This window comes from Cottoperca gobio, chromosome 11, assembly GCF_900634415.1.
Source record: "Cottoperca gobio chromosome 11, fCotGob3.1, whole genome shotgun sequence".
NCBI classification, from domain to species: Eukaryota; Metazoa; Chordata; class Actinopteri; order Perciformes; family Bovichtidae; genus Cottoperca; species Cottoperca gobio.
Window position 1 is genome coordinate 19,283,967 of NC_041365.1, and position 23,700 is coordinate 19,307,666.

The 23,700-nt window shown below is 41.8% G+C and overlaps 1 protein-coding gene across 4 annotated transcripts in view; it reads left to right on the forward strand.

Moving 5' to 3' along the window:
• The window catches only part of LOC115015499 (semaphorin-6D-like), a 145,108-nt gene that overhangs the window by 73,999 nt on the left and 47,409 nt on the right, over nucleotides 1-23,700 (forward strand). For 3 of the 4 annotated variants that reach the window (XM_029442867.1, XM_029442866.1, XM_029442868.1), the window contains 10 exons: nucleotides 2,219-2,431; nucleotides 2,821-2,935; nucleotides 3,997-4,054; nucleotides 6,796-6,852; nucleotides 7,252-7,353; nucleotides 16,054-16,144; nucleotides 16,519-16,641; nucleotides 17,742-17,830; nucleotides 22,773-22,862; nucleotides 23,099-23,226. In XM_029442867.1, coding sequence (XP_029298727.1) covers nucleotides 2,278-2,431; nucleotides 2,821-2,935; nucleotides 3,997-4,054; nucleotides 6,796-6,852; nucleotides 7,252-7,353; nucleotides 16,054-16,144; nucleotides 16,519-16,641; nucleotides 17,742-17,830; nucleotides 22,773-22,862; nucleotides 23,099-23,226 — 1,007 coding nt within the window. In that variant the 5' untranslated portion in view covers nucleotides 2,219-2,277. Of the gene's footprint in view, nucleotides 1-1,965; nucleotides 2,099-2,218; nucleotides 2,432-2,820; nucleotides 2,936-3,996; nucleotides 4,055-6,795; nucleotides 6,853-7,251; nucleotides 7,354-16,053; nucleotides 16,145-16,518; nucleotides 16,642-17,741; nucleotides 17,831-22,772; nucleotides 22,863-23,098; nucleotides 23,227-23,700 lie in introns of those variants that run through there. The other variant, XM_029442870.1, reaches the window with a different exon arrangement.

The following is a 23,700-nucleotide window of genomic DNA, read 5'->3' on the forward strand; positions in this document are numbered from 1 at the left end:
GGTTCAGGGGAAACAAAGTGACAGATATGAAGTCTGTGTTAGAGATGGAGGAGCAGCAGGGAGTACAGCGTTTGTTTCCATCCTTTATTTTATCAAAACAGATACTTACAGGATAATTATGTTAAATTGAACAATTTGAAAGTGTCTTATTCTCCCAGATATACTGCATCAGTATCAGTGTACACATCAGTACAGAAACAACAAAGGTACTGTAAGTTGCAGGTCATTTAGAAACAATCTGCTAACACTCTCCAAATGTCCAAGTGTTCATTTCATCCAAGATTGAAGATGTTGTTCAAAAGCATTTAATCAAATACAAATCTACTTATTGAATCTGAATCTTTTCGAAACCGTTATCGAATTTTGTTAGAGGTTCAATGTGTATGTTCTAAGGGTGGTGATGGCCTAGTGGTGCAGCAGAATACCAGATGGTTCCATCCATCCATCCATCCATCCATCCATCGTCTACCGCTTATCCGGGGTCGGGTCGCGGGGGCAGCAGCTCCAGTAAGGAACCCCAATCTTCCCTTCTCCGGGACCACATCCTCCAGCTCTGACTGGGGGATCCTGAGGCGTTCCCAGTGAGGAGATATAATCTCTCCACCGAGTCCTGGGTCTTCCCCGGGGTCTCCTCCCAGCTGGACGTGCCTGGAACACCTCCCAATCCGGTTTTACATCCGTTACCATTTTAATTCTACGACTTAATTTTAATTAAATAATTTAATTGCATCTCCAAATTAAGTTTTAAGGTAAGAAATTAACAGTTTAGAATTCAAATGTGGGCAAATTATTAGAATACCGTCAATTTAAAATTGACTGATGTTTTTGGAGAAGTGAGAGGGTTCTTGGTCTGTGGGGATCGTCCCAGGTAGAATAGTCTGGTTTCTTTGAAACATATAAAGTTTGTTCTCAGACTGTAAATCCAACAGCCAGTATGAGCTGCGGTGGCAGAGCGAAGCCCCCCCCCTCCGCTCCCCGGAAGCATCATGCAGCAATTTGTTAATCGGTTACGGATGGTGTCGTTCTCCCGGATCTATACTTTTTTTTAAATAAAGGAATGCTGGAATGGGGCACTGAATACATTTAGACGGCATTTAATATACCTGTGCGGCTCGCCCAAGTAAAGTATATGTATGGGAAACACTGTAGGCCTATGTGCAAAAATGTGTAGCCTATAAAGTTAAATATGAAATACAAACAAAATATAAAGACGACTTTATGTTTAGTCTGTTATCTTCACACAATAACTCTGAAACTACCCCCTGACATTAATTATTTAGTTTTCTGTGTTTTAATGCATTCTGCAGAATGCAAATTTACAATCCTGGAATATTAATACAATGATCATAATCTCATTTTATAGCTTTTTTGTTTTCTGATTTTATTATATTAATGTCCATATTTGATATAATTATTCTCAAGCTTTGCTTTTTGCTGATGCAGCTCATCCTATGAAGAAAAGTGATTGTGGAGACTCTTGTCCACAGTCAGTTACAAGGACATACAGAGAGGAAGTATAGTGTCACACACAGGTAATGTTACTTTACAGTTGCAGCTGACAGGTTGCTCTCCTGTCCGCCACTCTGCGCTCTCTGCGCCACTCTGCGCTCTCTGCGCTCTCTGCGCGTTCTGCGCTCTCTGCGCGTTCTGGCTCTGCGCTCTCCTGTCCGCGGCGTTGCGGCGTGGCTGAAGGAGGGTCTCCGTATCATCTGGAACCCAGCCTACTTTAAAAGAACAGAACCAGGCCATCACCATGCATTTATTATGTGACTGATTACCTGATTCCATTCAGCTGGCTGGCCTCCAGCTGGGACACTCCTACGCCCTAACCACATTGATGTAAAGATTTAAAAGGGATTGAAGTGTGTGTGTGTGTGTGTGTGTGTGTGTGTGTGTGTGTGTGCGTGTGTGCGCGTGTGTGTGTGTGCGCGTGCGTGCGCTAAGGCTAAAGCTAAACTAAGCTAAGATAAACTAATGGTAATCCACGTAATTGATTGCTGGCTGCACTCTGTGACCTGGCAGGTTAATACAGGGCTAACTGAGGCTAAATGCTAATCCCTCATAATTGATAGCTGCAGACAGTGTTTATGTCTCCCAGGTGATCCTCTCTAACACAATCATACACACACACAAACACACACACAACACACTTTTTGTTTTTCCTTTTCCTGATGTCTCTAACCCTTATCTCCTTCTCTCACTCTCTGTTTCCTCACAGTCGACGCCCACCATGACCTGCTGACATCATTACCCCCTCCCCTCTCCCGCTCCTACAAAATGGCTCCGACCAACTGGCTGGCACCATGGCGGAGGCAGCCGCTGATGCTGCTGCCCCTGCTGCTCATCCTCACTTCCTGTTTCCTGTCCGAGTCAGCCTCGACCACGCCCTTCCCCAAAGACCTGGAGCCAATCAACACTGTCAACTCGGAACGTGAGTAGACTCTCTTTGTTTGGTTGATGACGACAAAGGTTTTACAGCTGTAATGTTCAGATGTTGTAATTTGCAGATGCAGCGATGCCTTATGAAGCATCATTTCAGGAAAATACACATTTATACACAAAAAAAACAGTGGCAACTAAAATAAAAATACTTTTGAGCTCCCCAATATTTCTCAGATGAGGCTTTAAGGGGAGCTGAGCTCATAGCTACCTGTATAAGCAACAGACAGACCTGACACACTGATGATCAGCCTGTTGTGACAATGCCAATGTTCTGACATGACGTAGGCTCTTCGTGTCCCATCAACATGCTTCTTATGTCCCGGAAAAACTCTTCTATCCATTAATTCATTAATGTACACCTGTGCTGTCTCTCTGCAGAGTCGTATCAGTTTCCTGGTTTTCAAGGTTTGCTTCAGGACAATGACACGCTGCGTCTGGGTCTGGACTTTCAGAGGCTGTTACGCATCAACCACATGTTGTACATCGCTGCCAGGTCAGTCAAAACACACACACACACACACACACACACACACACACACACACACACAGAGACATCTGTCATTACAGTATGACACAAACAATGGAATATTCACCTTAACAGCTCTGAGCCAGCCAGCCCCCATATAATGTAAATGTAAACACATAAGGGACGGGTTCAGGAAATACATGTTTATTTAAAGTATGTATTACTTGTATATACATGTTTATAAGATGTATGTATTTTAAATGCATATATACATTTTATTCAGTGTGGGAGTCCCTAGTATCTGCAAGGGGCTTGTAAACATAGGTTGCAGACTTTGCCTGCCTCAAGGCTAGCTGAAGGCTACATTATCTTTGGCGCAAAGCATCGACATCTTTCCCTCAGCTCTGGTCACTTGGTTTGCCTCCGACACAGTTCTTGTCACACATGAAGTCATTGACAGTGAATGTGTTTGTGCCTCTTGGGCGTGCTTGTGCTTGGACGATTTTTCCGCCATATGCAAAGCTAAAATCAAAAAGCATGAGTTTGCCCGACTCTCTCTGCTTTTTATTAAATAAGGGAAGGTCTCCTCCCATTTGTCAGGTACTTGCATGAAGTTTTAACTTGTTTGGCAGGTACAACTGCGTCTCCATCTATCTCCCGTTCACTGTGACTCATCCATATTCTTTTGTCTTCTTCTTCTGTGTTATTGTTCCTGTTTTCTTCTTTTGTGTGTTTACTGACGTTTTTCAGCTAAAGTTAAACATAATACTGCTACCTGCTTTACCGGAGGCCACTTTACCACTGTACACTTTTTTAAATTAGGCCTAATTTTATTTTTAAAAGGTTAAAAATACAGGATAATCCTGGGGAAAACGGGAGGGTTGGCAGGTATGCTTTATGATGAAGGGCCATATTTCAGCCTTTGAGAACATCAATTTAGTTTTAAGGTTGGAATTAAGTCTGAATCCTAAACTTGTAAAAAACATGCTACTGCCACACATACAGAGCAGTACATTTATTCTATTGTATTAAATCTTCTGAGGTGTAAATCTGCATATTGAGCGCTGACTCTGCTTTGAACTCTTCAGGGATCATGTGTTTGCAGTGAACCTGACAACAGCTTCAGAGGAGTTCGTCCCTCAACTGGTGAGTAAAATTATATCCTAAATTAAATTAGTACTTGCTTTGTTGCTTCTGGAAAACACAAAGATGTGTTACTCCAGGTAGGGAGACAGCCCTGGGTTTGAAGATACAGATTCCGGTGCTAAACTTTGGCGACCTCGACCTCTGAACAACAGACAATTGTGATTAGTTTCATTTTAGCACTGCATTTATGCAATTCAACAGTGATTACAGCTGTAGACTAGACAAAATGTATAGTATTTTTTTAAACAATGGCTCATTGTTTTCAGAGAGAAGTAGACAAAAGCGGATTCCTATTTTACATTCAGTTTGCTACTGAATGGACGATTGATGCAAACATCTGTCTGTCCATTCAGCAGAAAACTCGACTGTCGCCGTTCCCAGGACTAGGCCTGCAATGGTTTGTGAATTCTGTAGCTGGAAGTCGTCTTCGGGTTCCCAGGCAGCGGAAAGAGAGTTGTGTTTAAGACGAGGACGGTGTGTTGCACTGCTCCACTCGGAAAGTGTTTGTTCAGTGTTCATACAATGTAATAGAGAAAAGTTCCTTATTTTTATAATGAAAATAGTTTATCAAAGTTTTTATTGGGAAAATTGCTACACTAAGTCTCCAGCAGGAGGGTTGTGTCTTTGACACTTGACTTTGTTACAGCCGAGACCCCTTTACATAAGCTGTTTTCTCATATGAACTTCGGACCGTGTCTGGAGAATTAGGTCCGCACATTTTCCATAGTTTCTCTTTCACACACATAGCACACAACAGGAGAGTGTGCCAGAAGCGTTCTCACTTACTAGAAATAGTCTGTTTGGTTTAGGCGAGGAAAGAGCACGTAGGATTCAGGACATGCTGCATATTACACAAATCCGGTTCATTATTTGGTCATAAATAGCCGAGTCTCTTGCCGTTTCTGATATTTGTCTGATGATTTCAGCATCTGCCCTTACAGTCAGAAGGTCCCGCATCTTGTTGCCTCTCCTGTCAGACATTTTCTTTGCTGTCTTTGTGTAAATGTCCTCAAATGTTTGTTTTAGTCTGGTCTCACGCCAGCCACAATAAAAACGTCATCAACACGCTCCCTCACTCAATCGGACATTACACTGACTTTTTACTCGGGAGCTGACGATGTGAAGTCCATTTAATGTCCAGTCCGAATGATTAGTACATTTGTAATCTCACATACAGCTCCTCCGGGTTATGTCTGGATGAGTTCAGGGTTGCAGTTGAAGTGGGAAAGGCGCTATAGTCACAATCTTTTCATATTGTATAATTGATTATGATTATAGATGCTTTAAAGATGAACTACACCCAGACTAAAAGCTGGGGGCTGCCACCTAGTGACCACACCTGCCCCTGCCCTCAGAGGTCAGCACGGACTCTTCTCTGACACATTAGCATTTGTTTAGAGCTTCTTTTCAACAATTTGACTGACTAAAATGAATCAACATCACAGAGTCATCTGTGCTGCAGCTCTGATTTAGTCTTACATAAGAATCTTTCCTTCAAAGCATCAAGCACAGCATCAAACCTGACGGCTGACAAACTCAGCGAGAGATCCTTGTTACTTTTTGCACAAAAAGCAGTAAATATCAGCGCGGCAGAACAAAACTAAATCACTTGTAATATGCGAGGCAGCACAAAGGACACGCTTCCTTTGATCCGCGAACCTCCTCTTCATCAAAGAGAAAAGGTTACAGGGTTGCCCCTGACAGTAATGGGCCTCCCGGTGCATTGTGGGATGGCCTACAGCAGATCTTTGATGTGAGATGTTACTCTAGTTATCAGTGATCCAACCTCAGCAGCGCGGCTGAAGACCACATCACATCCTCGGCCTTCTATTCTTCCTCTGTATATTTCTTGTTAAAGAAGTGTTTTATTGTTTCATTATGAACTTATGTTCTCCTCAGGTTTAACATTCTCACCTGTTGAACATCCAAACCTAGACTGCGTTAGAGGGAACAATGTCTGCTGATGCCACGTTCACTTAATGTGGGATGGACATTATTTTCATATAATTGACTCGCAAGCATTCACACGACAATTGTACAATTATTGGTCGTGTGAGGGTTGACATTACTGGGTATTAACAGAAACATAAATGCAGCATAATAGGCATGTCTGTTGCAAAGGGACTCTACACAACTCTTTCATTTTTAGTTCTAGTGCTAAGGGAACAAAGAGCCAAAGATTCCAGAATGGAAGAAGCTACTCTGTGTGATCGTTAGCAACGCAGTTTGCCTGGAGAGCTACTGTGACTGGACTATCATATAACAAAGTGACTGCGTGTTAGCAGTTATTGTGTGCTCTGTCACAGTGTACTGACACACCCTGAGCTACACTTCTACATCACTGTAGTAAGCTGAAAAGTAAAATGCAGAATATGTCATTTTCTGCCACTATGGGTCTACAATAATAACAAAATACATAGTTTGATGACGTCATGAAGTAGTGAGGGATCATGGGAAATCACACCGACATACAACACGTCAAACCTCACAGCTCACTCTGCCTCTGAGAAATGACTAAATAACCAAACGTAGAGTTCTAATCTCATATTATCTGACGTCTTTCTCATCAGGTAGAATGAATAAATTAGAATCCTGAGTGTTTGCATTTACATATCATCAACACATTATCACTGCTCTCGACGTGAGCTTCAACTCCACAGCCACAAGAAAATGACACCTTTCAAACATAAGTGTCACATCAGATTACTCATTGTACTGTACACCCTCTTACTGTGTTTCAGAAGCTGACATGGCGATCCAAAGACGTCAGCAAGTGTACGGTCAGAGGGAAGAATAGCGTGAGTTTCTTATCCCTTTTATTTCTTCTTTTGTTTCCTCCTCTTGCCTCCTTTTTCCTTAAAACTTCCTGTTCCTGACATTTCCCCTTTTTTATTTTCCTGCATTGCATGTTTCATTTATGTAGTTATGCATGAATGGTTTCAAAAATATTGAATCAAATATAAAGATGAAATCATCAGACACATTTTATTAGTTGTGCAGAGACTCTCTAAACTAATTGAGGAAATGTTTCTCATCCCTGAAAGACAAAATGAATCAGTGGCGTTGATACTTCTCTTTAAAGTTCACTGACGCTAAAGATAAAATTAGAAAGACTGTCACGGCTTCTGCAAAAACCAACGTAGTGAAGACGTTTTGTCCTTTTAAAGATATTCCTTTTGTTGGTGTTTGTGTTTTAGGACGAGTGCTACAACTACGTCAAAGTGCTGGTGCCGCGAAACGATGAGACGCTGTTTGCCTGCGGCACCAACGCCTTCAACCCCACCTGCCGAAACTACAAGGTAAAGAAAGGACTGAGTGTTACGGTGGTGTAAAGGAGGACCCAAATGCAGTAAACAGACAATGATTATAACAAAAAGCGAGCTTTAATATAGCAAAGCTGAATCCAAAATACAGGTACAAAAACAAAACTGAAGGAGCAGGCTATGATGATACGAAAACACAAACCAGGAAGACACAAGGGATCACGAGGGATCACGAGGAGACACGAGGGATCACAAGGGAAACATCCAGAAACAAAAGGTGTAACATGAATGACAAACCGACAACAGACAAAGGGGCTGGAGTGCTATACATTTCTGGTCACCATTATTGTCACCCATGAAATTTAAATACAGTAGAATGTAGAATATCTACTGGAAAAAACAGCTTTGGTCTATAGACACTGATGTTTGGTACAGAACAGCAAATGATGAAACAATAACAATTTCAAAATCAATAGGATGAAAAAACTGAAAGATTGCCATGACACTGGTATTGGCACCCTTCAAATTATTTTGAAAGAAACAATTAGATTTGACTCACCAGTGATAAATTAGAAATTACACTCACCTGTGCTAAATTGTCAGTGCCCACATGACTTGAATTAACCAATGAATGATGACTTTAATGCTTAAAAAAGCCACTTGTTATTCCCTGTTCCTTTTTCACAATGGTGAAGACAAGGGAGCTGTCTGAGAGCATCAGGAGTGCTATTATCATCAACCACAAGACCTCTAAAGGGTGCAAGGCCATCTCCAAAGACCTTGGTATTGTTAGTGTTCTTAATTTGGAGTCAGAGTTTCTATCTTGAATCAATCCAGTAAACTTCTTATTTATCTCAAAACATTTCATAAAGTGATGAGACAAGCATTCTCAGCTGAGAGACGATCCTGCTTCACTGCTCCTCTCTCTCTCTCTCTCTCTCAGTTCCACAGACTCGTCCCGCCTCCAAGCTAAACAGTCTTTATATACTCCCCCTCTTGGGGGGTTGTCCTCTTCCCCTTGGTTGTCTGAGGCCTCGCCCTAGTGCTGATGTCATACAGGAGGGGAGTACCTCCAGCAGGTATTACTCTAATATTTAAGTGGATACATAAAGTATATAATATTATATCTACACAAATACATATAGTAATTGACTATTACAAATTGTAGTAAATCAAATACATATTAATACATTCAGGAGTTAATTATATCACAGTATCCCTGTTTCAACAGTGTGCAACGTTATTAAGAAGTTTGCTAAGCATGAAACTGTTAAGAACCTCCCTGGACGTGGGGGTAAGAGGAAAATCAATGAGAGAAGTCTTCGAAGGTTAGTGCAAACTGGAAAAAACACCACATAAAATGTCCAAAGAGCTAAAGGCTGACCTGGAACAATCTGGAGTCATGGTTTCAACATGTACCATACGCCGCACACTAAACCAAGAAGGGCTTTATGGGCGAAGGCCAAGGAGGACCCCACTGCAAAAAAGCCGTAAAAAAAAGACATAAAAAGGATGGACTGATCTTTGCCAAAGAGTACCTGGACAAACCACAATCCTTCTGGGCAAATGTTCTGTGGACAGACGAAACCAAAATAGAGCTTTTTGGCAATGCATACCAGCGATTTGTTTATAGACGACGAAATAAAGCTTATAAGGAAAAGAACACCCTACCTACAGTTAAGCATGGTGGAGGATCCATGAAGTTGTGGGGCTGCTTTGCTGCCTCTGGTACTGGAGGCCTTGACCGTATTGAAGGAATCATGAAATCAGACGATTATCAAGGGATTTTAGAGCGAAATGTGCTACCCAGTAAGAAAACTAGGTTTGGGTGGAAGATCATGGGTTCTCCAGCAAGATAAAGACCCAAAGCACACATCCAAAAGCACTCAAGAACGGTTGAAAATGAAAAGATTTACTGTATTAAACTGGCTAGCAATGAGTCCTGATCTCAATCCCATTGAAAATCTTTGGAGAGCTGAAATCTGTCATTAGGGAAAGGAATCCTGCAAACATTCAAAAGCTTGAACAAATTGCAAAGGAAGAGTGAGAGAAACTACCAGCTGACAAGTGCAAGAAGCTCAGAGATGGCTACAAGAAATGTTGGGAGGCAGTCATCGTTGCCAAAGGATGTGCAACCAAATATTAAGGAAGGGTGCCTTTATTACAGTCCAGGTCATATTTCTATTTCTTTTTTTAAACTACTACATGTAGGTTGAAAAAATATTTTTTATTATTAAATCACTTTGGACATCCTATTAAAATATTCTGATGATACAAACTTTGTACATTTCCATTTATTTCTGAAGATATTGTACAGGTTATACAAACAATTCAAGGGTGCCAATAATGGTGGCCAGAATCTGTATAAAGGGAGGAACTAATGAGGGTGACAACAGGTGAGGTGGCCGCAGAACTGATGGGACGGGTGAATGCAATCAGGGCAGGAAGTGAAGTGGGCAGCAAGGAGAGGAGAGTGACACAATAAAACAGGAAACAGATCAAAATACAACCAGATCGTGACACTCAGTGCTACAACACAGGCTGCTTACAGGGCTTATTCCTGGAGAATGGTATTTTACATGTTTTTAACAGTTAGTTAAGACTTATTTACCAGCTCATTGATTTAATATGTTTCAATACCTATTATACCAGAAGTACACCAAACACACTGCAGAGGATTAGGTTTTCAAAATAGAAGTACCCCTTATAGCAGTGGTCTTCACTATTTTTTTACGTGAGAGCCACATTGATAGGTCAAAGTCAATAGGAGAGCCACTTTTACCGCAAAGTATGAAAAGCTACATCTAGCCATGTCTGCTTATTAATCTGTCATCCCACCCAGAACATACAATATGCAATGCAGCCAACCAATGCATTCAATAAAAGCAGGATTATCTTAATACTGGGATGATGTTGTCAAACTCTGCAAATAATATTTCTGCTGAAGCCAAAAAGCAGTGTTTCACAACTTTTGAGTCTGAGAAGGTTTTTTATGCAAAGTCCATGCGATCCCAAAAGATGCCTCAGTTAAGCGTTCAGCTGTATTAGTTGACCTGTGTTTGAGCCTTTGTTGTCCAGAAAAGAGAAGAAGAAAGCTGCTCTATTTATTTATTTATTTTTACTAATTTCACTTCCAGGTGCGTAAATTTCGTTGAATTTTGGATGCGTTGTTTGGAAATGCGGCTCCAAATGACTTCGCTTGAAACCAGAGTGGGTTTGTTTGCATATTAAGCACAAAGGAAATGTCCTATGCTCGTCTATGTATCTTTCTTTTTTTAACGGGAGCAGCTGTTGTCTGTCCACAAACCACATCTCCAGCATCTTCCCCTCGATTCCGCTGTGGTTTGATGCTCCCAAAGACAAATCTTTACGTGCTAACTAGCATGAAATGGTGAAACGAGTCGACCGGAGCCAAACTAACGCGAGTATGAAGTGCCAGGTTGGTCGTAGTATCCTCCAATTTAAATGTTCAAATTTAGCGATATAAATTATTTCTTTAGCAAATGTCCGTATTCATAAGCATGCTTATGTTAACATATTTATAATGAGCTTAAGTTTATTTATTTATATACTAGCCCACCACGTATCTACCCGTCCAAGAGCACATTCACCATTGTAGCGCTGTTAGACCGCCAGAACTGGCAGCTCCGCAGTGAGTCAGTGTACGGCCTGAGCAAGTTTAAATATCTTGTTTCTGGTCTATATTTGCATCTTTTATCAATTATTATTATCAATTATTTGTAGGCTAATAGAGCAGACACTGTGTTTTAATGGGATTATATGTAATAGCCCTGCTTGTTTTTATGAAATATCTGTATTTATTCCATAATCATATATATCAGCCCTTTATTTAAAGTTATATTTTTGGGCTTTTTTCATGACTTTATGATAGTGGGAAGTGCAGATTGTGAAAGGGGGAGAGAGAGAAGGGCAACGACATACAGCAAATGGCTGCAGGTCGGACTCGAACCAGTGGATGCTGTGGCAAGGACTCAGCCTTTATACATCGCCTGTGCTACCGGGTGAGCTACCGGGACGCCCTCAGCCCTTTATTTAGCCTACTGCCACGCGAGCCACCAATTATAGCTTGGCGAGCCGTGCCGCAGGAGGAGGAGCCGCGCAATGAGTAACACTGCCTTATAGGGTCTGTATTTATAATTACACACAAACAAACATACTAATATTTTTCCTTCTCTTATTTATATCAGTATATTTCTCGGTACATTTAAAGCATACAAAATAATTACTTACTTACTGCTTTAATTTATAATTAATTTGAATAATGTCTAACTTTGTAGTTAGTATTTTACAAAAACAACAAATTAATCTGTGTGTGTGTGTGTTGTCTGTGTTGTCTGTGTGTGTCTGTGTGTGTGTGTGTGTCTGTGTGTGTCTGTGTATGTCTGTGTATGTCTGTGTATGTCTGTGTCCCTGTTGAATTTCTACATTGTCACTAATGTCGGGTTAATCTTCAGAGAGACGAGTCTCGTGGACGAGATGACTTTTATTCTGACGGCGTTCCTCATGCTCTTTCAGCTCCTAATTGAAAGTGTCAGGCAGCTCGAGACGCCCCCATCAGGACCAAACAAAACACCTTCACAAAGACCACAGTTTCAGGTGTCAATCCAGAACCGTGTTCCTTATTCATGCTGCTGCGAATGCTGAAAGTTTGATTGACAGGCGCCAACCCCGTTTAGCAAAAGCTTCCTGTGCTTTGAAACTTCTGGCAGCGGGAAAAACAACAAGTTTACCTGAAGACGTGGAGCTCTTTTACCGTTTTTGAAGAGTTTGGATCACTATAAGCAGCACTATACTGTGATGCTGTTGCTGCTCTCATTTTATTGATTGATGGCACAAAATAAAATCAGTTTGTACTTTTAGGAAGTAATTTAAGATCTTTTTCAAACACTCACGATGCTGCAGTTAGGAAGTTTTAAACATATTTTACTGCAAAACAGATAAACTCGATTGAAATGATGGACCCAGGTGTTTTTTAATCAAAAGTGAAATCCACATTAAAACAATTCTGCGGTCTAAAGCTCCGGCTAGAAAGTGGACCTGAAGTTCATGTTTTAGCCGGCATGAACATGTGCGAGCTGCTGATTTTTCACAAATTAATCTTCAACGTTTAATAGATTTTTTCTTCAGATGAATTTTGCTCTGCTGAGTAACTCTGAGAGTTGCAATAAATCAATATCATTCTAATCAGAATCGTGTGTGTGTGTGTGTGTGTGTGTGTGTGTGTGTGTGTGTGTGTGTGTGTGTGTGTGTGTGTGTGTGTGTGTGTGTGTGTGTGTGTGTGTGTGTGTGTGTGTGTGGGGAAGGGAGTAATATAAAACAGATATTTATTAATATAATTGGCCAAATGGAACAAAAAGGAGGGCTCTTAACATGAGAGCAGAGGCGTCAAAGCCAAACTAACAAAAATAAACCCCAACTTGATTAACACAAAATTCATTAACAGCACCGGAGCTGACAAAGGTCTCTGAATAGCTTGTTCAGCAAGCTGACGAACAAACTATCACCCTCTGAGGGTTACGACTAACTAGCAGGAAACAAAGTACAATTTGTCATATACAACATACAAGTACGTAGGGCTGACAAAACCAGCAGCCTCGACTGTTGAGCTGGCCAGGCAGTTGTAGTCTCTGATCTCTCCAGTTTGGATTGGAGGGCAGGAACAGGTGCACTCCAATCACATCTCTGCCCTCGTCAGGTGGGAGGAGAGGTGTCGCTGCAGCCAATCAGGGGCGGGGGACCACACTTCCTAATTACATACAAAAAGGCATGCATTCACACAGAATACCCCCGAAGGCTAATCAGGCAGACGGCTGTGGCTGTAACAGAGATAAATAAGAAAGACTTTTTAATTTTAAGTGTGCCATTAAATAAAAATGTTATTTTAATTTTGGGATGATTCATCCACCCATGTCTTCTCATACTGAATTCTACATAAATTAGGACACAATAGAACAAAGTAGAAAGATGGAGGTGGTGTCAATGACATGTTATCACTCTGTCCTACTTCATGATGGAGGAGTCCAGTAGAGCGAGGGCGAGCGAGATAGAGGAAGAATGAAAAAGCAGAGAGCCAGTTCGTCTGAGAGATAAGGGTCAGAGAGTGCAGCCAGCGCTCACAGCTATAAACAAATTCATCTCCCTGAGGGGGAAAATAGCAGACAGGTATATTTATGAGGCTAAACGCTCTCAAAGCCTTGAGCCTCTGTTAGCCATTCAGCTAACGCAGCTTCTGAACACAGTGTTATCATCAACACAGCTGCCAGGATGACAATGAAATATCATCAGAGAGCTTTCAGCTTAGCTAACATGACAATAACATTATCAGCAGCATAATTAAGTGAGAGGCTTTGACGAGAATAAACAACATCATGAAAGTTGAAAGCCTGCTGTCAGTAGCAGTTAAAGATAACTTTTTGGGCATTTCATATCTTTATTTGATAGTGATAGTGGAGAGAAACAGGAAATGTGGGGAAAGAGAGTAGTGGAATGAAATGCAGGAAAACGGTCCGGCCAGCGAACCAGAGACTCGCTGCTAAGAACTCAGCAGCTATCGGTGTCCCCGGGGATATCGGGGCCAAGACTTCCTCTTCTGTGCACTGCTCATTATTTATGGACTGATTAGCAACTTCAGACACGAGGATTGAGATGTAGTTGAAATACAACGTCAACAACAGGTCATTTTGAAATAATAAAAAAACGTAATCCTCGTCAGACGATAGCTGATGGGTTCCAAGATTGCATTTCGGTCAATGCGTTCTGCCTCCTCTGCTCTCCACACAAACATGTTTACACACACACACACACACACACACACACACACACACACACACACACACACACACACACAGAGACATCTGTCATTACAGTATGACACAAACAATGGAATATTCACCTTAACAGCTCTGAGCCAGCCAGCCCCCATATAATGTAAATGTAAACACATAAGGGACGGGTTCAGGAAATACATGTTTATTTAAAGTATGTATTACTTGTATATACATGTTTATAAGATGTATGTATTTTAAATGCATATATACATTTTATTCAGTGTGGGAGTCCCTAGTATCTGCAAGGGGCTTGTAAACATAGGTTGCAGACTTTGCCTGCCTCAAGGCTAGCTGAAGGCTACATTATCTTTGACGCAAAGCATCGACATCTTTCCCTCAGCTCTGGTCACTTGGTTTGCCTCCGACACAGTTCTTGTCACACATGAAGTCATTGACAGTGAATGTGTTTGTGCCTCTTGGGCGTGCTTGTGCTTGTGTGCGATGCTAACATCTGAATGGCACACTTTACAAAAAGCACAAGTTTGCCCGACGCTGTTTTTTATTAAATAAGGGTTTTAACTTGTTTGGCAGGTACAACTGCGTCTCCATCTATCTCCCGTTCACTGTGACTCATCCATATTCTTTTGTCTTCTTCTTGTTCTTCTTGTGTTATTGTTCCTGTTTTCTTCTTCTGTGTGTTCACTGACGTTTTTCAGCTAAAGTTAAACATAATACTGCTACCTGCTTTACCGGAGGCCACTTTACCACTGTACACTTTTTTGAAATTAGGCCTATTTTTATTTTTGAAAGGTTAAAAATACGGGATAATTACGGGAAAATATTTAAACGGGAGGACAGCGGGATATAAATTAATTTATCATGTTATCAATAAGTCTGATGGAAGATAACCTCTGTGAGACAATACTCCTCATGCTAATGCCATGTTAAATTAGAATAGAATAAAAATAAATAAATAATGTAATATAATATATACAAGTCAGTTACAGTAACTCCAGTGGTGGAAAGTATATTTACTCAAACGTTGACGATTTTTAGGTACTTGTACTTTACTTGAGTATTTCTATTCATATTTATACTTCTAATTTTAAAACATTTGGAAGCCAATACTGTACTACATTTATTTAACAATATTAGTTACTTGGAAAGATTTAGATTATTAATACAAAATACAAATATACTAATAAATGATGATATATTATTATAGATTAAACTACCCAGCAGTATATAAAGTTACATTAAATGATTAATGTTTCAATAATTCTATTCCAATAATACAATATATATTATTGTGATATGGGCCATTCTGCATGAGTACTTTTACTTTTGTTACTCTAAGTATATTTTGATGCTAATACTTTTGTACTTTAACTTAAATAAGATTTTGAAGGCAGGAATTTTACTGAAGTAAAAAATATGAGTACTTCTTCCGTCCCCACCATGACCCATCCCTGTATCATATTCTACATGCGTATGTGAGTATATGGGAGATATGGCTCTACGTTGTGTGTTGACAGAGGAAAGTGAGAAGCTTTCGATAGAATAAATAGAACAAAAAGCAACTTTATGTTGCTGTTAGATTTGTGGCAGATTCAGACAAAAGGTGAACAGGTCAGACTTCAGATCTGTTCTGATAACATCTGTGGATGTGTCAGTGTATTTATAGCTCAGCTACAGAATCATGCAGCTGAACACTGACTTACACCAGCTGGTAAGCAGCATTATTATCCTCTCTGCTGACACGCTGTCAATAATAGCACACATTATTCACAAATGATCAAGAACTAGAGCTCAGTGACTCAGATTATAGAGGAGTTAGCAAATCAAAGTAGTAGAGGTGGGAAGTTTTGCTTTGAGGTTTTTCTTTATTATTTGATGTTATTGCTGGAAAATAGAACAACATACTGAACTGTTTCCTCTCTCCTGTCAGATGACGTCCTTGGAGCAGGTCGGGGAGGAGGTGGTCGGTCAGGCTCGTTGTCCCTTTGAGTCCGGGCAATCCAATGTTGGACTGTTTGCTGGTGAGTCGAAAGTGACTTTAATTACAAAAAAATCATCAAACACATTTATTAAAATGTTTTTCAGGTATTCTGCCTTTTTGGCATATTGTGATATTTATGATGTGAATCATTGGTGAGATTGGCAGATTTATTTGCTACAACTCTGCAAGTTTGGAGAGAAATATGGAGATAATTACAAATGACAAAGGCCAGTACTAACCTACAACAATAATTATACAGTTAACTACAGTATTACTACAAATATTATTTATGATTTAACAACAGACCAAATAATCTACTAAACTGGGGATTTAAAAAAAAGTCATTACCTAACTTCAGTATGTGAGAGGAGTTCAGGTTATCAGCGTGAACATCAACATGTGGCTGTTTCTCAGGGGGAGATTTCTACTCTGCCACCATGACGGACTTCCTGGCCAGCGACGCCGTCATCTACAGAAGCCTGGGAGATGGCCGCCCCGTTCTCAGGACCGTCAAGTACGACTCCAAGTGGCTCAGAGGTCGGTCACAGGGTTAATTTCTGACAGTGGAGATATCAGCTTGACAAAAACATTCTCAACACAAGACCTAATTTACCTGTTGTTTTCTGAAGCATTCAAACACATCTGGGAGCAGATGGTTTAGTTGTTATCATATGACGTATAATGGAATTTTAGGTCATGTAAAGTGAGAGAAAAGGGTAAAAACAGTCTGAATTTGTTTTGCTGGATACATCATCACAACAGCAACTGCGTCCCCTCAGGAAGACACAAGATGTGCTTAGAAGCTTCAGAAACAACAAGTTGGACCTCATGTCAAGCTCAGCGGGCGGCAGACGCTCAGTCTGTAGGGACTTGGGACACATTAGGTCACATGGCAGGACATTACATTCTCCAAATGAGCCAGCATGTTGTGGTTTAAAGTGAACACTGAACACTGAATTATCATCTTTGTTAGTTTAATGAAATTATAAATATGTACACATAACTCAATACAGTGAACTGGGTAAAAGGTTTTATAACATCCCCAAATTTCTTTCTTGATTTTTAAGGAATTATGTGAACTGAACAAAAAAACTATTCACTAGGCTAAATTGAAATATACTGAGATTAGATGAGATCATTGTTTACTGATGAAATTATTAATTTATTAATACCACTATATTACCAGTATGTAAATGTTTTTAATTGCTGAATGTAAAAACAGAAAACCTCCACACTAAATCAAGTCATTCTTTTTTTTCTCCCCAAATTGGAAACATGCAAGCTGCAATTTGCATCCTCTCATATCAACACGACTCACCAATATTAACAAGAGCCATACTTGCAACTCATGCATGAGCATGCAAGAGCAGGGCAGGACTTGCAGTCGTATCTGTGATTTTCAAAAATCAATAATTTTTTTAACATGATACTGCCAACTATGGGATTTTGAATGGCGTTCTGGAAAAGTAAAACGACTGTAAAGTGAAGTAGGCAATGAAGGTTACAGCATTTTATCAGCTGATAACTGCTGGAACGTGTTGAACATGATGTAATGTGTTGCAGTGAAAAATATATGAGGAGAGTATTACCTTGAAAACAGAATAACTTGATAATCTTCTTCTTCTCTCTCTCTGCAGAGCCTCACTTTCTGCACGCCATTGACTACGGTAACTACGTCTACTTCTTCCTCAGTGAGATCGCAGTGGAGTACACCGCCCTGGGCAAGGTACGTGTGTGTGTGTGTGAAGTTAACAGGTAGTTAAAACTGTACTCTGGGAAACTAAAATAGTAACCTGCATTGATTTTTGTAATGCTATATTATTAAATTATTATTATACATTATTTCCATGCCCATGAAGTATTACATTACAGTCATTTAGCAGACACTCTTATCCAGAGCAACTTACAGTGAACTAACTACAGGGACAGTCTCCCTGGAGCAGCTCAGGGTTAAGTACTTTGCTCAGGGGCACAATGGTGGCAGCCCTGGTATTGAACTCACAACCATCTTGTGTTATATTTATAAAGCCGTACCACTAGAACACTAGGCCATCACCACCACTACAAGTAAACCCCGTTCAGATTAGCTGTGCATGACGAATAGAAATGCTTTCTTAAGCTTAGTCCCCAGAAGCAACTAATGTGTAGCCATTTGACTTCCACAGTCAGTTCTTTATTTGAAATGTTCATCATTCATTAGAGATGACACATTGTACACAATTCAGACATAAATTAATTCTAGAGGATTTTAATTCTGTGAGGAGCTGCTGTACTTGTTGCATTATGATCCTCATGCAAAAATGGTATATCAAACTAATTTCTGCTGTATATTTTCATAACAACCTCATTAAAGAGCCTACGAAATGCTATTTTGTCCGTGTTAGTGGGTCTGGTATATGATAGAGGTTGCATTTCTATTGTGAAATGTGCCATATTTTTTTTTTTTATTATTAATGTATTCTTAATAAATCACGATGATAACAGCATAAAAAAGTTGGTCGTTGCGCCGGGAACATCCACTTCGGTAATCTTCGGCGATGACGTCACGAGTAGAACACAGCTCAGGTCAGCCGCCAGTGTTTGTCTGCGTTGAAGCGTCCAGCAAAGACTGATGTCAATTATTATGATAAAGAATGGACAACAATCGATCGCCAAGGATAATTGACAAGCGATGTGTTGTATGGGGATGTGGGGTCGTCTCCAAATCTAGCTTTCTGTGGCCAAAAGATGATCAAATGTCGCGTTTATGGACAAGACAAGTACGTCGAATGAGAGCAGACTTTGCAGGAGCAGGAAAACCGGGGTCGATGAAACTGAAAACTGAACGCAGAAGTTGTGCCTACAATACTGCCAAGACCCAGCCAGCAAAAGCCACCACGCCGATTCAAACACGTCCGCCGATGCAGTCCTCCACCAAAGAGACGACGAAATGTATTCGCCAAAAGGGAGAGCGAAGGTAAGCTGTGCTACTGTTTAATTTATTTATTGTTACAAGCATAAAGCCATAATTGGTCTAGGCCTACTGTATGTAACGAGTTTACCCCAGGCCCTAGCCGATATGTGTGTGTTATTGTTTGTAGTATTAACTATAGTTATTGTATTATTTTTACTTACTTTTTAATGGCGGGAGAGTGAGGGGGTGCAGATGTGTAATGATATATGTTGTATGTCTTTAAGCTGCTGGATGCCTAAATTTCCCTCGAGATGAATAAAGTATCTATCTATCTAATAACTTTAGCTAATTACACTTCATTAGCTTAATTAAGTATAGATTCAATGTTTATAACAGGCTTCCCTATTTTATTCTGTAGTTTGAGTAAAAGCTTGAGTCTATTTAACTTTTAACTATCAGCTCGTCGCTGCCTCAGCTTGCATCTCTCCTGTATCTGAACAGAGAATACGCAAATTCAGCGATTTTGAATGACCAGTGGACGCCATCCGGAACCAGCCGAGCCCCAGTGCATGCCCCTCTAACCGTCTCTTTGTCCCAGCAGATCTGAGGTCTCAGGTGATTCAGTGGGGGCACGACTCTCGCCTGGCCTGTCACCCCGGAATCACACGCACCCTCCATCTGCTCTCCCAACGTTTCTGGTGGCCGTTGATGAGGAAAGATATCCAGGAGTTTGTTAGAGCTTGCCCCACTTGCAACCAGCACAAGACCCCCAGTCAGCCCCCAGCTGGGTTACTCCAGCCTCTGCCAGTGCCCATGCGACCCTGGTCCCATATCTCCCTGGACTTCGTTACGGGCCTTCCGCAATCTGAAGGAAACACTGTCATCCTCACCATCGTTGACCGCTTCAGTAAAATGACCCACTTCGTGCCCCTCCCAAAGCTGCCAACTGCAAAGGAGACCGCCCGGGTGGTCTTAGAACATGTGTTTCGAGTCCATGGTCTGCCCAGGAATATTGTGTCAGACCGAGGCCCTCAATTCTCTGCGGCCTTCTGGAAGGAATTCTGCAACCTTCTTGGGGCCACCGCCAGTCTGTCATCGGGATTCCACCCACAGTCGAATGGTCAAACGGAACGCATGAACCAGGAGCTGGAGAAGGCACTGAGGTGTGTGACCTCACGCAACCCCCGTGCTTGGGCCCAACATCTTCTCTGGGTAGAATATGCCCACAACTCACTCACCAGTTCTGCCACCGGACTCTCCCCCTTTCAATGTGTTTATGGATATCAACCACCTCTGTTTACCAGTCAGGAGGGAGATGCTACCTGTCCCTCTGCGCTCGCCTATGCCCGCCGCTGCCGCCGCACATGGGCCCAGGCTCGCACCACACTCCTGAAGTCCAGTGCAAGCTATGCTATCGGAGCCAACCGGAGGAGGACCCCAGCACCAGTTTACCATGTCGGACAGAAGGTCTGGTTGTCGGCTCGAGATATACCACTGCGGGTGGAGTCGTGGAAACTGGCGCCTCGCTTCATTGGACCCTTTCCCATACAGAGGGTCATCAGCCCTACGGCGGTCCGACTACTGCTACCCAAGACCATGAAGGTACAGCCCACCTTCCACGTATCCAAGCTCAGACCTGTACATGAGAGCCCACTGGTCCCAGCAGCACCAGCGCCTCCTCCACCGCGCTTCCTCGACGGTGGCCCCGTCTACACGGTCCGGCGACTGCTCCGCTCTCGACGAAGGGGTAGGGGCATCCAATATCTGGTGGACTGGGAGGGTTATGGTCCTGAAGAGAGGGCTTGGGTTCCCGCTGGAAGAATTTTGGATCCGGCCCTCATCACTGAATTCCATCGCCAACACCCTGACCAGCCATCTCTCCGACGGGGTCGGCACAGGGCTTCTTGCCATGTAGATTCACTTCCAGGCCCTGCTGCCCCTGCTCCGGTGTCTAATCATGACCCTGAACCTGGTTCTGAGCTGGGGCCCTCGGATGTCGAGTCTTCTGATGGAGACGGTGCCGCTGAGGATATGGACTCTGACCGCTCAGAGGAATTCTGACCCTCCGCCGGCTCCCCCTCCTCCCGCCCGGCTTGGTGGTGTTTCTTGGGGACTTCTGGGGCCGTCCCTTGGGGGGGGATCCTGTCATGAGCCCTCTCCCTGCCTGGTAACACCACTAATAATTTTCAATTATGTGCCACTCTGCTCCCTGCTCTCTCTACTCTGTCTGATTACCTCCACCTGTCTCTGCTCTGCTCTGCTCTGCTCCACCCTCGTTAACCTACCAGCTGCACTGCATTTACCACTCATCATGCCCTGTATAGAAAGCCCTGTTTTTCAGTCCACACTTGTCAGATCGTCTGCAAGCCTGCATCGGAACCCTGCCTGCCTGTCTGCTTTCAACTCTGACTCCTGATCTGTGATCCCGGACCTGTTACTACTACTCTGATCTCCAGCCCCGGTAACCCCGACTTGCCTTCCGCCTTACGACTACGAGTTTTGAATATCCCTGAACTGTACTACTGCCGTGCCTCATTCGGTCCTGTTGTGTGTGTGTGTGTGTGTGTGTGTTTCAATAAATCCTTGATCTCGAAATTGCGCTCCTGGGTCCTCGTCTGTCTGTCCTAACATCTCCGCCAAATCCAGGATCACCGTCACCATCATCCGCATGTTTACTCCCGTCTGTGTCTCCTTCTTGAATACTGTGTCTCGAGCTGCTCTGTTTCCACCACGTTAAACTCGCCCACATGATCTAAATCCACGACACCGGTATCCTCTTCAATAAACTCCTCTTCTTGAAGGTGCAACCAGTCTATTGACGACTCACTGTCACTTGATTCTGTCGAAATATCCGAGCCAGAGTCCGACATCGCCACGTCTGCCCTGCTGTCTGTGTATTCAACTGGTGGACTGTGTTCTACTTGTGACGTCAGAACACGGCGCCGGCTGTTTCCGGTAGCGGCGATGTCAACATTGGTGGTCGACATAATAAATCGGGATTTATTAAATATTAAAAATGCGGGCATAGTGTCATTAATAAAACATTATTTTGCACCACAAATAGCATTTATTATCATCAGTAGAATTTCATGTGTAGCATTTCGTAGGCTCTTTAAAACACAACTACACTCAATATCTGCAGCTGAATGAAGTTCCTGACAGCAGAAACACGCTTTGCAGATATTTCTTGCCTGTAGCCTACAGGTACATATCACTCAGAAGTGCTTACAGTAAACTGTATGTGTCATCGCAGGATTGACAGTCAGAGTAGTTCATTTGTCAGCTGCAGGGGGAAAGTAGAATTGACATCAGATGCTGCGTTTCCCATCGAAAGCCAGAACTCATCCATGATGTAATTGGCAGCTGCCAGACATCTCTCTCAAATGTGTTTGATTTATTGATAGGACTTTGATCATCTGTAAAAATGCAAACGATATCAGGCTCCTTTAAGTGAAGTCCCCGCAGGAGACTAATTGGATGTTCCAATACCCAATACTATCATACTATTTAGGATGGCAGAACAAAAATGAATAATTTGTCCCACTACATAGTATGTCAAAGCAGTATAACAAAAATACCTACAGAGGATATATGAGCAAGAATGTCTAAAATCAAGGTTATGTCATGATGAATTAGTATGTCCCAATTGTATGCATACTGCATGCAACAGTATATACTTAAAGTAAAAAGAAAAGTATGCAGTTTGGCCAGTATGAATGCAGATACCAGGCATTAATAAGTACTGTAGTGAACCCGTCTCTCTCTCTCTCTCCAGGTGGTGTTTTCTCGAGTCGCCCGGGTTTGTAAGAACGATAACGGAGGCTCTCCTAGAGTTCTGGAAAGATACTGGACTTCCTTCCTCAAGGTGACTTCACACTGAATTAAATTATTGAAGGACATGAACTAAGACTGTCCTCTGGTGTCCTCATGTGTGAGAATAAAGGAGGATAATAAATGTCATGAATGTGACAATGTAAAGCGAATTGAAGTCTCTTATTTGCATATTTCTGGACAACTAACCTCATTATTTTTGAGGTTTTTTATTGCTGTTAAAACAGTTATGGCTGTCATAACTGTGTGTGTGTGTCTGTGTGTGTTCAGGCTCGTCTGAACTGTTCGGTTCCCGGAGATTCGTTCTTTTACTTTGACGTTCTTCAGTCTCTCACCAACGTGCTGCAGATCAACCAGAGACCTACTGTGGTCGGAGTCTTCACCACTCAGGACAACAGGTAACAGTAGGGACTGTGCAGTCTTACTTCTGGATTCAGGATTTTCTTTATGTAAAGTGGGGACAGTTTTTAGAAAGAGAGGACATTTTTTGGAAAATTAGGTCAGTGTGAATAGTGTGCGTTATTATTGGAAAGTGAAGATATACTGTATATTTGAAAAAGTATGAATATTTTAGAAAATAGGACAACAAATTGGAAAGTGTTACTCCTACAAAAGGCTGTTTTTAGGTTAATATTTGTTTAAGGGTTACGGTTATAATTTGGTATTGTTGTTGTTGTTATATGAGTAAGGTCAGGGAATATATTGTGTCAATGACAGTCCTCACAAGTACAGATGTACAAATCTATTAGGCTCAACCGGAGGTCGAATACTTTCTCATTTCTTTTCCTCTTCTTTCTTTTTTCTTTCATCATTCTCTTCTTGAATTTCTCCCGTTTTTCTTTCCTTCTTTAATCATTCTTCTCCAATAGGTC